Below are 16,059 nucleotides of genomic sequence, written 5' to 3' on the forward strand. Positions count from 1 at the left end.
CTCAGCCTGGAGAAAAGGAGGCTCAGGGGGCCCTTGTGGCTCTGCACAACTCCCTGCCAGGAGGGGACAGCCGGGGGGGTCGGGCTGTGCTGCCAGGGAACAGGGACAGGAGGAGAGGGAACGGCCTCAGGCTGGGCCAGGAGAAGGTTAGATTGAATATTAGGGAAAATTTCTTCACTCAAGGAGCTGTCCAGCCCTGGCACAGCTGCCCAGGGCAGTGTTGGAGTCCCCATGCCTGGAGGAGTCTAAAAGCCATGTGGCACTGTGGGAACACGGGGCAGTGGTGGCCTGGGCAGTGCTGGGGTAGCAGTTTGTCTCCATGATCTTAGAAGGCTTTTTCAACACGAACAGTTCTACAGCTCTCTAACATCTGCCCCACAAAGTGGCTGTCCTTGCCATTAACCTGCTGCCGATTTCCCCTGGCAGGTACTTCTTCAGGTGCAACGTGAAAATCCCTCTGCGATACAAGAGGCGAGACTACAAAGTCTTCGAGTGTGCCAAGGTCACCGAGAGCTTCGCCAGCAAAGCCCGGAGCTTGGTGCCAGTCAAATATGAGACCATCGTGGTGACAGGCTTCGAGAAGGGCGCGGGCACCGACGCCAACGTGTTCATCACCATCTACGGCCTGAACGGGGACTCGGGGAGGCGGGCGCTGAAGCAGAAGTTCAGGAACCTCTTTGAGCGAGGCAAAACCAGCAGGTTTTACCTGGAAACGCTGGACATGGGGGAGCTGAAAAAGGTCCGGATCGAGCACGACAACAGCGGGCTGGGTCCGGGCTGGCTGGTGGAGAGGGTGGAGATCACCAACTCAGCCACTGGTGTCACCACCATATTTCCCTGTGGGAAGTGGCTGGATGAAAACCGTGGGGATGGGTTAATCTGTAGGGACCTTTTTCCTAGGTACTGAGGAGGGCACAGCTGTGCAAGGGTTTTGGTCCCTTCAGTATGCTTTTTTTTTCCTCATTATATTGTTTTATATTGCATTTTACTTTTTAATACACTACCTTTTGTATTGAGAGATTTGTAGTAGCAAGATGTTCTTCCTGGGTTAACATTTTGTAAAAGTAATGCTGCTTTTTTTTTTTTTTAAAGTGCACATAAAACTGTGAATTAAACAAATACATTTATTGCTTTCTTATGATTAAAAGCTACAACCAGCAGTGATATAAACTGTCCTTTACCAGCTCACATGTTTCTGCTTTCAGTGCTATGCCATGACGGAGCTGAGAAAACCCACTGACCACAGATAGGCTCCACTTTTAGATGAGCATAGAGGTTAAGAGAATTGAGACATTTTTATTTAAGAAAATTGAGCTTGGAAATGGCAGTTTTTTCCCCACTTCTGGCAGCTGCAAGCTCTGTATGTCCATACATACACATGCACCTCTCCAGAGGGCACCACATCCAAAAACAGCAGGCACAGTAGGACTTTCCATAGGGAGTTTGGGGAGCATCTGTATTCATCCAGCCATGTCTCAAGCAGTGGGATCTGGGTGGTGTTTTCTACCCCAGGGGCTTTTTTTCCCCCCAGGGCAGACTCTGCTCCCTGGCTGAATTCCACAACTCTGCCAAGAGCTGAGATCTATGGTTACAGCTGTAAAAGACCTTCCAGATAATCAATTCCACAGCAAGGAAGCTGTGCTAACTATATTCAAAGCTGACTCAGGATAATCTTACCCTACATGGCCTGAATACCAGCTCCTTTTCAGAGAAACTGCCATTCATTTTCGGGTTTTTTTCTCCTTTAATAAGGATTGCTGTTTTGTCGTTTTCTGTGGTGGAGAAGGGATTTCCCAGAGGCAGTAAGAGCCAATGCTCCTGTCAGTGAGCTCTTCCCAGGCACTCACATCTCTACAGGTACCAACATGAAGATCTGTTTGTAAATCATTGCTTCTGGAGCCCTGTCTCTCTCTCTAGGGAGCAAAGCAGCAGGACACATCCTTAGGAGGAGAAAAGGGGCTGTTTGAGCCATGAGGACTTTCCTCCTGGAGGAGACCACCTCTCCACCCTGGAGAGGACATTCCCTCTCCCAGAAGCTGGTTTTAAATAAAAACTTCATATGAATAGGGATCAAGTGGGTCAAGAGTGGGCTCGACCCACTCACACACCCCACCAATTCCTGGATTGAGGATGATACTTCTGCTGGGACATTGCCTACATGTGCCAGGCCACGAGGCAGGGCTGTCCCACTGCTCAGTCTCTCACTGCTCATGGGTAAAGGAAGCCCAGCAAAGGCTGGTGATGCTGAGACAGGAATTAGAAACATCTTAGAAATGCTGTCGATTGCTCAGAGGTGCTTGAAAGCTGCTAACCCACCAAAGCCCTTCCAGGGAAGTTTTGGATTTCTGTTTCCCACAGCAAGCACCACCAAAGAGACTTGACCTTATATCATGACTGTCTGTGCCAGCTCACAAATAATAGCCCAGACTAATTCATTTTAGAAACCTCTATGGTAACTGATGGTTTTGGAGCAGAGCAAGTTGCTTAAATGAGCCCAGTAATCAACCTCATCAGTGATCAGCTACTCACTGAGAGGAATAATAATAGCAGCCTTTGCTGCTGAGTTCTCTCTCCTCATGGCAGACTGGTGCTGCCCAGCCCTGAGCAAGGAGCTGGGAGCTCACAGGAGGAGCAAGAACAGCCCTTAGGAGGGCTGGAGGTGATTGCTAGGGTCTGATTGCATCCCTGGGACCCTGCTGGGATAGGGTTCAGACTCCCTAGAAACCCAGGGGCTGCCATGAGTGGAGTCTGGTGCATCTGGGTTTGCTGTTCTTGTGCACTGTCATTGCAGTTCCCCAGTAGGTGTTTGAAGCAAAATATGGGGCAGGGTTTTGATCTCCCTGTATTCCCTCTCACCAAAGTTTAACCAGCACTGTGGAAAAAAAACTCTCCTGTCAAGATGTTTGGTCTCTTTTTAGACAAATGTGTGCTGCAGTGAAATAGGAATTTCTCCCAGTACAGTGCTGTAGTCCCAGCATTTCCAGCTGGCTCCAGTCACCCCCTACTTGGTACAGAGTGGTGGGGAAGCTGGTTTTAGAGCATCAGTTCAAGCCCTGTCATCCCCTGGGAAAACCCACTGCACCAGTACCTGTTTCCATGGCCAGGCTGGATGGAGTTGGGAGAAGCCTGTTCTATTGGAAGGTCTCCCTGCACATGGCAGGGGTGGGAACTGAAACTTTGAGGACCCTTCCAGCCCAAATCATTCTGTGATCCCATGATGATTCTATGATTCCAGCCCTGGGGAGCAGTGAGGCAGCTCCTGACCCACACACTATCCCTTCCTGGGGCAAGGAGGGAAGATAAATCCTTACCTTGCATGTGAGACATGCTCACATCTGGGAGGAATCACAGGTACCAAGTGGCTAGAACCATGGGTTGAGGCACAGCTGAAGCAGGAATTAATTAATCTTTAGGTGACCAAGTCACTGTGTCGGTGGGAGATGGGTTTGTAGGTATCTGTGTTGTCATCAAGGCCACCTGCCATCCCTGGACAGGTTTATTCAACACAAAAGCTCCAGGCAAAGCGGCCCTGAAAAGGGCCAAGGGAGAGTTTGCTGATAGAGGGTCAGCACTCTCACTGTTTCCCAGGAAGGCAACCTTGGCAAAGCATGAAAGAGCTCCTCTTTTTTCCACTAAAGACTTCAAACAAGCCCCTCATTAGTGCAAAGCTCAGCTCCACCCTGGCTCTGGGGAATCCCTCTGTTGCTACAACAACTAATGCTACAGAAGTAATAAGGCAAGAGTGGAGTTTTTCCAACGGCTGGATTTGCATTAAGCTGCTAAATTCAACACATTCTTGGCCAAGTGGAGATCTAGGGAGGAGAAAAGCCAAAATTTTCCTAGTCTTGTGCCTTTTGCAGGGCTTAGTCAATCTTTTACTGTGGAGGCCAAGCATCTCAAAGTTGGTATGGTGGGGAGATACAAAGGTCCTGTTTCCACCACCACCACCTACCTTCTTTTTTTACACTTTATTTCCTAATTGCTGGCATTTTAATGCACATTCCTTCATCCTAAAACAACAATGTAAATAAGAAGCAAGAGCAAAGGACAAGATTGTTACCACTCAGTGTGAGTTTTCAGAACCTGGTTGTCCCGTTGTATTTGTGTTCTCCACCATTTTGGGACTCAGATGAAATTCAGTGTTTACTAAATTTAGGTTTGCTAAAGCACTTGGGTGATGCCAGCAAAAACAGGCATAAACAAGGAGTACTTAGCAGTGTTTCACGCTGAAGGGCCGGTTGCCTCTTGGTGCAGGACACAGAGAATTATTTGCAAATCCCTATGAAATTGTTGCTAAGCATTTTTGGTAGCATCATATGCCTACGTGAACCTTAGGCCCATGAAGGGGGAATGACTGAGAGATGTGAAGTATCTTAAATTCTGTATACAGGAAATATCTTACAATCTTCATTATGTCTAGAGGTCCATTCTAACTAGAAAAGAGCTAAAAAGAAAAAAAAAAGAAAAAACCCAAAACCAAGAAAAATAAATTTATTAATGGGGTTGTACAGCTCTGAGCTGCAACCTGTGGGCCAGCTGCAGATTGAGACACCACCAAACACCAATAAGGGCTAAACATCCCAACCCTGGGCAGCTGCTGCGAGAGCAGATGCTGACGGTGAATAAAGATGTTGCATCTCGGTCCCTGCTGCTGTGCTGTGATGAGCACAGCCCCTGTCCCTCCCCAGGCAGGCACTGTGCTCAGCAGGGCTGTTATCAGATTGTGGCAGCCTGTTTGCTGCTCCAGTTCCAAAACAAATGTGATTGCCATCTGCAGCGCCTCTCTCAGCGCCGTCACCCTTTCGAAGGACATCAGCAGGATCTCAGCAAGAAACTGAGATTTTCCCCAGCTGGACCAGCAGGCCACTTTTAACCTGTTTTCTGTTTTCTTAGTTTCTAAAAGCTTCCTGTAACAAGAGCTTCGTGTTGTGTGAATATGGCTCGTCCCTTATGCAGCTTTTGATGGATGCTGGAGGAGCTGGCAATTCCCTTCAGCCACAGGAACCAAACCTCTATGATCAGCAGCCTCTTGTCTCCAAGGCTTATTTAGACTAATCACACAGTCAAAGCTGGGCACTGGTCTCAGCTTTTCAGGAGGAGCAGCTGAATCAAGAGTGGGCAGGAGCAGAGACTGGCACCATTTGGTGTGGGAGGAAAAAAAAGGAAAAATTTTGCAGGATGCAAAAATTGGGCAATTTTTGATACCATTCTCCAATGGGTATCAAAAATTGCCAATTTCCCAAGGATTTAAAATACCCTCAAATGTACCTGTATCAGTTTGAAGGGTTTGGGGTTTTTTTTCTTCCAATCAGTTTCCCTTTCCTTAGTTACTAAACTAGAGACCCACACAGAAGGAAATGATTCTCCACCAGGATGTTGGGAGAGCCTGTAGATACCTCTGCAGGACCTGCTAGAGATACCTTACAGGCACCATGTGACGTGTTTAGAGGGGAAATCTCTCTTTAATAGGCAATTTTCTGAAATTCTAGGAAGCAGTTTTGGCACCTGATCACCAAACTGGTGCCACAGGTCACCACACACAGCGATGTGCCCGCTGTGGAGAGCATCACCTCACCTCACCTCTGCCATGGGGCTCAGCCACCAGCAGCCTCTGCAAACCAGATGGGCAGAGTATTTTATACCCCAGCAGTGGTTCTCCTGCACATCAAAGACAAAAGCAGTGTCAGGAGAGTTGACTCCAACCCAAAGAAACCAGAAATGAGCAGTAAATAAAGACCAAGTGACCGCCCTGCCAGGTGGCTTCTGCGTGGCACAGGTTTATAGTTAGCAATGCGGTTTGTTTTATTAGTTATAAATAAAGTACAAAAAATCCACCAAAAGTGAATCTAAGCATTTACACAATTTCTAATGTCTTTCCATTTCTTCAATGCACTATTGCTTTAATATTAATAATAAATATTTTTCTAGCTTTCTTCTATAAAATAGTCTATGTAGCAAAATGTTGCACAGCACAACAGAACAGCAGTAGGAATACAAAAATGTGGGTGATCCTTTCACCTGCCCGGGTCATTAAAGGAGAGGGGGTTTTGTTTACTCGCCCCTTGTTTTGCTTATTCCTCTTACAGTGACTTTGGGGGGTAGGGGGAAGGACAGCCAACCCCCCTGTCCCCACACAGCTCAAAATCACAGCTCCAGGCTACAGGGGAGGAGTGTTACAGAGCAGCAAGGTAAAATACACAGACAGGTTTAAAACCTGGGGTAAGGCAAAGTCAACAAAGCAGCGCAGCACCCTGAAGGGACAGAGAGAAAAAAATTAAGGTACTGTGATTTTGTGCCTTTCTAACCCAACTGAGAAATTCATCCAAAGCCTTTTTGTGGGGAGGATGGCTACTGGTTGAGCACATGCATCAAACCCCACTTCTGTCTGTACACGGCTGAATGTCTGCACTGACCAAGCATGGTTATGGCTTAAAGCTTAAAATGTTTTCAAAGGTTCTCTAACCTTCTGGTAAAGCTGGAACATGTGATACTGAGGAGCCTTTGGGGTAAGGGCAATGCATTGCAAGAGCGGTGCAGCCATGGCAGGATGGGGATGCTTTGCCATGTCAGTTTGGGGCTGACCCCATTCTTGGGGACAGGAGGGCTCTGGAGCAGGTCTCAGCTCTACACTGGACTGAAAAGCTCCAAATTGAGGTTCCCTCCTATACAGGAGGGATGAAACCAACTGGTGAAGATCAGTGTTAAGTGCTTCTGCTCCATGCGTGTCTCAGCTGGGTTACAGCCAGTGCTCGTGGCAGGCATTGCAAAGAGATGGCAAAGGGATCCCACGTCCATCCCAACCACTCTCAGCTGGACATGGTGTCACAGGATCACAGAATCGTTTGGGCTGGAAGGGACCATAAAGCTCATCTCGTTCCAACCTCTGCCATGGGCAGTGACACCTTCCAGTGTCCCAGGCTGCTCCAAGCCCCGTCCAGCTTGGCCTTGGACACTTCCAGGGACCCAGGGGCAGCCCCAGCTTCTCTGGGAAACCTATGCCAGAGCCTTCCTAGCCTCTGAGTAAAGAAGCCAACCCCTAAAAACTGCATTGAGTCCCTCAGTTCTGTTGCCTCCAAGATCAGGCTCACCCTATTGCCTCCTTCACCCCAGCTGGGCACACACACAGAGGATGAAAAGAGCCAAACCGAGCACTGATAGACGCCAAAAATTACAGAGCCACCACACCTGGGCTTCCTTCCTCGTCTTTTGACACAATTTTCAGAGTCTTGCACCAAAGGCATGCATTGCCCCAAGCACAGCCTTGCAGTGGGAGCCTGCTGGGTGTTAGTGCAGGGTCTCCCAAGCAGCAGCAGCATCACCAGAGGCATCAGGGACAGGGCAGTACCAGGAAACAACCAAAACATTTTGGTTTATGCAGAGCGTCGTTAACCGCCTTCAATGCGCAAGGACACAAGTGAAAGGATCACCAGAGTTTGATTATGAGTGCAAATAATATTCATATATATGTGCTAAACACAGTCACTATATTGCAGTTTTCCACTATGTCACAGCATACAGAATCAAAGGTTTGCATTTTTATGGAATGTATCCAAGGTAACAGCACCACAGTAATACAGTTTGTAATCACACACCCTGATTTTTTTCTCTTTTTTTTTTTTTTTTGTTTTTGACAAGATAAGCATTACCCCCCACATCCCCTGTTTAATTTTATTTTAAGTACCGATGCATGCAAAGCATTCCATTCCCAGAAACAATGCAAAAATGAGGTAATAGGAGTAATAAAAAAAATTAGTAGTAATTTCTAAATAAATAAATTATAATTAAAAATGCAAAAAAACAACTATAAAAATAATTAAATAAGAACCCACAATATCTACAAGTTAGTCATAAATTATGATTGTTAAATATAAGGCATTTAAACTCACAAAACCCTGTAAACTATTGATGTTTTGTTTCTAGATTTGTTGTTGTTGTTGTTGTTGTTGATGTTTTGTTTTGTTTTGTTTTTAAACTCATCCTAACTCGCAACCTGCTTGTACAAATTATTTAAACGCAAAGGAACCTGACACACTGATACAACTCCAGACACTGTAAATTCGCACACACCTTGGGATCATTCACTCACACAAGACCATGGGAGTTTGGTGCTTTTCTCCACCAAAAGTTTGTTTGTTTTATTTGTTTGGTTTTGTTTGTTTTTTTTTAAAGTTTGATCGATTTTTTTATTTTTATTTTTTTAAAAACTGTGCTTGTATATTAGGCAAATAGTAACACTTTCTCATAGGCTTTAAAAGAAAACACACGGTCCAGAAGAGTTCCTCGTTCCCTCCCCAACCAGTGGGGGTACCAATCCCCCTGATACTCTCCCTGCTTCTCCCCTCCAAGTCACACCTGGGCAGACCAAACCTGCTCAGGGTGTATTTAACCACCTTGCCAAAGCCTTGCTTTGCTTGTCATGGTATTAGTATTATTAGTATTATTTGTAATGCTGCTTCAATGCTGATGGAGCAAGACCCACAGGTACCCATGGGCCACTCCTTGACCATGGATATCAGGGCTGGGACCACTACATTCCCCAAGAAGCCGTCACTTGTGCTGGATGGCATATGTGTCATAAAGTCATGGAATGGTTTGGGTTGGGAGGGACATTAAAGCTCATCTTGTTCCAAACACCCAACCACGGGCAGGGACACTTTCCACTAGATCAGGTCACTCCAGTCGCCATCCAGCCTGGCCTTGAACACTTCCAGGGTTCTCTGGGCAACCTGTGCCTGGACCTCCCCACCCTCACAGCCAAGAATTCCTTCCTTATGTCTTCTCTATAGGTCACCATCGGTCCCCTTCCACCCCTCCCACCTGCATGGGCACACAATGAGAGCCTCCTGCACTCTCACGTGGGGCTTCCCTCCTCTCCCCTGTCTCACTGGGAAAAAAAGGAAATTCTCTGTGTGCCTCTGAGGCTGGTGTTTTCCAGTTACAGCTCATGAGAATCTTGCAGTTTCTCAGATGATAGTTTATGATTGAATCTACTTGGGAGAGCATTTCTCTCCAGCGAAACAGATGCTCAGGGGAGCCAGAAATTGTTCCCACCACACCAGCGTTTTCAATAGATTATGTTTCTAATTCCCCTGCTGCTCCTTTGCAGCTCTTTTCTCCCTTAGTATGAAAGAAAAAAAAAAAAAAAAGTAAAAAAAAAGTAAACTACAGGTTTTGGTTGTGAATGTCAGTTTTCCCGAGGATTTTCTGCCCGATCCCTGTGGTTGCCGTGCAGAGGTCTTTTTTTTTTCATGGGGAGCATGGATCACAACAGCTCACTCCTTTGGGTATTACCTCTTAATTCTGTTTTGAGTGTTAATGTGATTAAGTTTCACTTTAACAACCACTGATTACTCCGTGTGGATACAGCCTGAAATGTGCTCGCAAGCCCACGTGGGCAGGGATGCTCTCGCTTTGGGGTGGGTCACAGCCCAGCAGCAAGGCTCCCAAAAGTGGCAGCCCACCTCCACCCTGCCTTCCCCTCCCGTGCTCCAGGGCTCATGGTCTCAGCAGTGTCTTGTGAGCATCGAGTTTTTCTTCCATCCCGTTATCAAGAGATGCTTTTGCAATGGGAGAAGAGTTGACATTTTGCACCTCTCCAGCATTATTACACCCCAAAGAACGGCCGTAGGCGCTGACTCCCATAACCATCATTTTGGAGTGCTGGCAAAGTCAACCAGCCACACAGCTCACAGAAGAAAGCATCACGGACAATTGCAATCATGTAGACAAGAACTTCCTTGGATTTTGATATGACAAGCTACTTTGTTAAAATACAGAAAGCAAAGAAACAGCATCTACTCAAATACTGTGCCGCTACAGAAAGTGTCCAGCACCAGCAGACAAGCAGGAACGAAGCTTTTCCCTATTGCTTCGTTCATTTTATCCCCAATTTTTATTTTTATTAAGCTTCTCTAAATTTGCAACACACTTTAAATGCAAGGGAAAGAAGCACACGCGGCTGAGGCAAAGAGCGCAAACCCTTCTGACTGTAAACAGGATTTTGCTTTTCCTCCTCTTTCCCCCACCCCAAGGATGGGAAAGTTTGACCTCTTTATTCCCCCTCTGCAATGTATTAATCAGGCACCAAAATAAGGAATCTATGAAGAAATATTTGGTGCAAATTAGGTAACAGCAACATGTCCACCACAAGATGAGTAGGGCATCAAACACAACATTTCTTAAGCTAACATGCTCCAGCTGCCATCCATAGAAATAGCTAAAGGACCCCTAACATGTTTCTACATATTTGAGAGGTATATATACAATCCCCATGAAAAGCAGGATTGACAGGCCGGACTACCACAACTAGTTCCTTCATATTCAACACTAAAATCTTCTGCAGCACGGGGTCTCTGAGCTCCGGGAATGCCAGCTCCCTTTCACTGGGCCTGTATCCTGCGTATATGTGCAATATCTCCTACTGCTAGATATTGTATCACCACCTCCTTCTCCTCACTAACGTGCCTGCAGACTTCCCCTCTCAATCAAATGGCTCAGAAGGCAAAAAATTTCGCTGCAAGGGTTTATGGCCATACGACCTGGTAAGGAAAATGGTGTGTCCAGCTAGTCTTTTCAGCTGTCCGAGCCGAGCTGTGTTTCAATGTCCACCCTGCAGATCGGGCACTTCTTGCTGGTGGCCAGCCACTGGTCCACGCACACTTGGTGAAAGAGATGCATACAGGGCAATCGCCTGCAGAGATAAAAACACCACTGTTAGGATGGAGGGAGTCCAAGGGACCAAGAAGAGCTGAAAATCAGCATCTGGGGCTGTTTTGAACATGGGAAACCCTGCTGTGGTGACACCATTGCCACCAAGGTCCTGCAGCCTTTCCCAGCCACACAGAGCAGTGGGCTGGAGATAGTGTCCTCCTTGGCCTATTAGAAACCCCCACACCATCCTGAATTGAGTTGTTCCAGTTATTAATTGTGCTGGCTGCTAAATTTTAACCTTTCAGGAGCGAGATAATAATCCAAAGCCTCCTTCATGGTTGTGTCACATGAGCAGCCAGGTGGATCCACAGCGTTCCTACATGGGTGTCCCCAGGGAACCTGGTCACGTTTTACCTACATCGCCTCTGCCATCACCACACATCACCCTTGTGATACAGGAGAACCTTGAAGGATAAGAACTCACAGCAAAAGGATCAGGGCTTTTCTTGACGTTTTAAGGGTGAGAAGCAGACCTGGGTACTTCTCACCTGCAGTCCCTTCAGCCATGGTAGTTCAGCCCCTTGCAATTTCTTATCCCCACCTTCTCTCACAAGCAGAGATTTGACCCAGTCAACAGCCTGGAATGTTTGTTAGAGACAGCTGGAGTTCTGTTGGCTGGGGATGGCTCCCTGTGACCATGTGGGCAGAGTAATCCTACTTACTCTACAATAAAGCAGCTGTGTCTTGGACACAAGCCCAACTCTCCTGGACTTCACACTAACACTGCTTTTTATCATACTTTGGTCATCTGTCAAGCTCAGATGTTGATGACCCCAAGCTCCAGATGGTTGTCAGAGATCAGTCTGACCTACCCTTCTCGGACACTTTGCCACCTGGCCAGCTGGCACAGCCTGGAAGCAGATGATCTAAACCCAGGAAACACTATAAAAACTTGACTCCCTGCTGCTGCAGGGCTCCTCCTGCCTGTGGACCATACCAACGTCTGTTTGCAAAGCATTTGGGTTCCCAGACCTTGCAACAGCCCAGGTGAGTTTCTCAGGACAAGAACAGAGACAGCCCCACCAGTGCACAGCTGCATTCATCCAAATAAACACAACTCAGATGGCATCACAAGGCAGAGGAGGGGATGAAAGGATCTCACCTGACGTCCTCTCCATCCTCAAGCATGGACAGACAGATTGTGCATTTCTCGTCGGTATCTGACTCCTCTCCATCGTCTTGCTCAGCTTTGCCTTCCTGTGGTCTTCTCTGCAGCAAGGTTAAAGACATCATTTGGTTAGACCTTGCCTTTCTAATTCTTTCCCAATCCTGGGTAGTTGCAGGAAGATAATAAGATCTCCATCTATCAGCCAGATCTTCCAGCTTGGGGAAGCCAGCCCAGCCAAAACAGCCAGCAAGAAGATTGTGTCACCAACAGGTTGCAGGTTGGCATGTCTCCTCCTGGGGCTGGTGCCAGTGAGGCTGGTGGCAGTACCCCAAGGAGCAGCCTGTCCTCTGCTGCCCTAATACAGCTCCCCACAACTTCCTTGGAGTGGGGTTGGCCCCATGGTCTCCTTTGCTGGAGGCTTCTCCTGGGAGAGACCCCAAAGCTCATGGTGCCACCACTGCCAGGAAGGGCAACCACTGTGCCCCTTATGCCAGCTTGGCCACTGGCCCAGCCCCATGCTGCACCACAGGGCAGTGCTTAACCTGTCAGCTCCCCCTTTTTCCCCACACATCCATTCCTATCCATATCTTTTTCCTGGGTTCACTGGAGATGCGATGAGAGACAAGTGCAGCAGGAATTACCTCACTTCCAACCTGGGCAATGCAACATCCCTACCCTCCAGCCGGGAGTGACCAACACAAAAAACTACTGCCCAGACAAGCATTCTTCCCAGTTCCTACTTAGCACAACCCAAAACTGTGCCACCCATTTCCTCATGGGCAGGAGGTCAGCTCCAGCAGAGGAGACACCCCTCGTGAAGCCAGGGGAGGACAAGGTCCCGGTGGGCGCGGGGCTGCGCCGCTTGCATGCAGAACGGGGCAGGTTTGCATGCACGAAGCCCCCTTGGTGGTGTGCACTTTCTTACCAGCTGCGGACAGGGGGGAAATTGCACCCGCTGGGTGGGAGAAGGTTGAGACCCTTTTGAAAATTTGGCCCGCAGCTTCCTAGCCTAGAAGTGAGAAACAGGCAGCTGAGCCACCGCTTCCGCCCCGGGAGCCCCGCAAGATATCAAAGCACCACTGCTGGGTTTCACACTCCTCCCCCGCCTCGGGGGATGGTTTGGTTGATGGTGCCAGTTTGCCAACCCTGAGGATTGCGACCCACCGAAGTCCTTCCTTCTGCTCTGTGCCCACAGCCCTTGGCCGACTGAGAGGGGCTGGCAGCCGTGCCGTGTTTTGGGGCACTCACCTTCTTGTACTTGTGGGGGAAGGTGAATCTCTCGATGGTGTTCTGGACGGCGCCCCGGTTCACACTGCCCAGCCTGTCCTCCAGCTGCAGCAGCTCCTGTGGCACAGGAACATCAGGAAAGTGCCGTCCCCACTGCTCCCAAGGCATCAGGTCCCCCTACACAACCATATCTGCGGGCAACCGAGGCTCCCTCCTGTCCTCTCCTCAGTGGAAATGTCCATCAAACCCAAATCAGCCATGCTGTAATGATGGATCTGATCCCTGGCACTTGGGATAATAACTAAGAGCTCGAAGCAAAGAGCTGGGTATCCAATATTTCACAAATTAGGGTGGGATTTGAGCTTCATCTGACAGGCTGGGAAACAAAAACCCCATTGATCTGGAGCACTTTGTTCACAGACATGAAAGGAGCCAAAGTCAACCCAAGCCTAACCCAGGCACCTTGGAGTAAACCATCTTTTACCAAACTTAACCCAGTCACTTCCCAGTTACTACTAAAATTGATGAAACACTCATTGCAACTGCTACGTCATAAAAAACAGTCTTACAGCTTTATACCAGAGCTTGCATAAACTCACAGCACTTTAAAAATGAGTAATTCCAGTCTCCAGATACGTACTTCATAGCTCTCCCGCACAGCGGATGTGTGCCTGCTTGGGTTCAGTCCCTGAAGAGCAAGCAGCTGAAGCTGAGGGTAAGGGTAATTTCTGATTTCATGAACAACCTGAAAAAAGTGAGGCAGAAAAATAAAGCCAGCTGTACTTGCCTACAGAAAACCCTTGTGTGCCCTGATGTAAATCTAATGCTTTAAAAATTCAAATTGAAAGAGTAGATTGACACCTTCACCAATTTAAGCCTTTTGATAACAAAAAAATGAGGTTTTGTCAAATACAATTCCTACAAATGATAGCTAAGAGCATGCACTTCTTAAAAATAAACTGTTATAATAATTCCTGTATCATCCATTGTGGTTCTAAACTCCCAACATTAATTAGATTACAATGAAATTTTATTTCATTTAAATGGGTAGATTTCTGTTCATCCAAGCTTTGATTGTTTTGTTTTTTTTAAAGGCTAGCTTTTGTGCACAGGTGTTAGGATCTGACTACAGCACGAGGGAAAAGCACCCTTGTGGGATATCTGAGGATGTTTTAAGGATTAGCAGTGCTTGGCATGACTTAGTTCCAAATACAGCACCCTGCTAGGAGAAGGGGTTTTAGAAAATTACCCCAGTCAGCCTGTCTTCTCATCAATCCCACCTCCACCTGTGCAAGAGGTTATGTAAAACCTTTACAGGTGGCATCTAAGCATGGAGAGCAACAATGTGATGAGGCATGGTCCTTGGGGCTGACACCAGGGAAGGCAGTCACCCACTGCCAGTCCTTCTGCATTCAAAGCCAGAAAAAAAGTCCAGGGAGACCACAGCTCCTTCAAGTACTAATAATATTATTAATATTAACTGCTGAGTCTCTCACATCCTGCCCATGTTTTGCAGACCAGCTTGTGAACGTGGTGCTGCAAGCAATGGACCGAATCCTTCCAGAACAGCTGAGCTTTTCTTTTCTTTCTCTAATCCAGTGCAGTGATGCAACATTATCCTTTCAGACACTCCCTCCCACGGCCGGAGATAAGTGGGATTTGCAGAAGACAGGTGATAGAAAGATAGCAGCCTTTATTTTGACTGCTTTCTGGCAGACAATGCATAAAACATTTCTCAGTAAAAGCGTTTCACTTACCATCTGGGTTGAGGATGTGCTTCTGGGGAAATGGTGCATCCGAGGTGTAGCCAAGTAATGCTGATAGGGCTGGGGCACAGGCCGGACCTGGAACTGGGCATGAGTCAGCCCCGCATCGACGCTGAGGTCCCTGTGGGCACCAGGAGGAAGACTTGGCTCTGAGTGTGCTCTTGTGTTCATGGGCAGCAGCAAACCATGCTCAAAGGGCAACCTCCCCGCTGAGCACAGGGCTGCTCTGAGCCCCTCAGCCTGGGGAGAAGGTACGGCTTGGAAGGGAGTTTCCTCCAGTTTGGGGAATCACCCACCAGGCCACCATGAATGAGTGAGGGGTTGTTTCTATGCCAGATAGCATTTGAGCTTTTTGGGGTCAAGAGCTGCACAGATGCATGCTCCTAGTTTCAAAGCAAGAGCATTTTGGTGGCTCAAAAAGATACCCAGGATCAGTAACTCAGCCTGGTCAGATCAGGACCTTTCTGTGCTGCCAGTGCTGCAAACTATTGCAATTTGCCTTTAATGTTTTCCAGGAGCACACATAGTTACTCAAGGGACTCAAAAATTAACCATTCTGGTAGATTTTAAAAGCTTAATGGGCATTGTCTGTGGGTTTTTTTGATGTACCTGTGCTCTCCTTAGAGGTCTCCCAGCCCAGATCATGGCAGGATTTGGGGAGACAAAGGACACTATGCCTTGCCTGAATCCACTCTCAGGGCAAGGGTTTGAGGTGTGAGGGTGGTGAGACCCTGGCACAGGGTGCTCAGAGAAGCTGTCACTGCCCCTGATCTCTGGAAGCCTCCAAGGCCAGACTGGACAGAGCTTGGGGCAACCTGGGATAGTGGAAGATGTCCCTGCCCATGGGAGAGGTTGGAACAAGATCATCTTTGAGGTCCTGTCCAACCCAAACCATTCTGGAATTCTATGATTCTATGAACTCCAGAACTGTAATTTGTGAAAAAAATACAAAGGTTTTAAGAAATGTCTGGATGAGGCTGCTGTAGGAAAGGGTGTCACAAAACTGGAGGGACACCACCAATGGGCCAAGACATCCCTGATGGCCCTGCTTGCCTGAACTCAACCTGGTGAGCAGAGATGGAGCTCAGCTTGGTGAATCTGGGCACTTTTATCCTCCAGAAAATGGCAATCCCCAGACTTGCCATAACCAAGATCCCATCAAATACTACAGCTCTGCTCAATCCAACAGAGATAAACTACAATCCCACCACTACCACACCACATGGAGGGAGTGTGAGGGGTACCAGA

The 16,059-nt window shown here is 47.7% G+C and overlaps 2 protein-coding genes across 3 annotated transcripts in view; one reads left to right on the forward strand and one right to left on the reverse strand.

Moving 5' to 3' along the window:
• The window catches only part of LOXHD1 (lipoxygenase homology domains 1), a 148,584-nt gene extending 147,432 nt beyond the window's left edge, over positions 1-1,152 (forward strand). The window contains exon 42 of the mRNA XM_015652111.3: positions 427-1,152. Coding sequence (XP_015507597.2) covers positions 427-907 — 481 coding nt within the window. The 3' untranslated portion in view covers positions 908-1,152. The remainder of the gene's footprint in view (positions 1-426) is intronic.
• Positions 1,153-5,730: 4,578 nt separating this feature from the next.
• The window catches only part of RNF165 (ring finger protein 165), a 54,373-nt gene continuing 44,044 nt past the window's right edge, over positions 5,731-16,059 (reverse strand). Inside the window, exons 4-9 of one of the 2 annotated variants that reach the window (XM_015615499.2) lie at positions 14,803-14,932; positions 13,686-13,790; positions 13,067-13,162; positions 12,744-12,827; positions 11,813-11,919; positions 5,731-10,690 (exon numbers count right to left, since the gene is read on the reverse strand). In XM_015615499.2, coding sequence (XP_015470985.1) covers positions 10,573-10,690; positions 11,813-11,919; positions 12,744-12,827; positions 13,067-13,162; positions 13,686-13,790; positions 14,803-14,932 — 640 coding nt within the window. In that variant the 3' untranslated portion in view covers positions 5,731-10,572. The remainder of the gene's footprint in view (positions 10,691-11,812; positions 11,920-12,743; positions 12,828-13,066; positions 13,163-13,685; positions 13,791-14,802; positions 14,933-16,059) is intronic. The other variant, XM_015615500.2, reaches the window with a different exon arrangement.

Source organism: Parus major, chromosome Z (genome assembly GCF_001522545.3).
Source record: "Parus major isolate Abel chromosome Z, Parus_major1.1, whole genome shotgun sequence".
Taxonomy (NCBI): Eukaryota; Metazoa; Chordata; class Aves; order Passeriformes; family Paridae; genus Parus; species Parus major.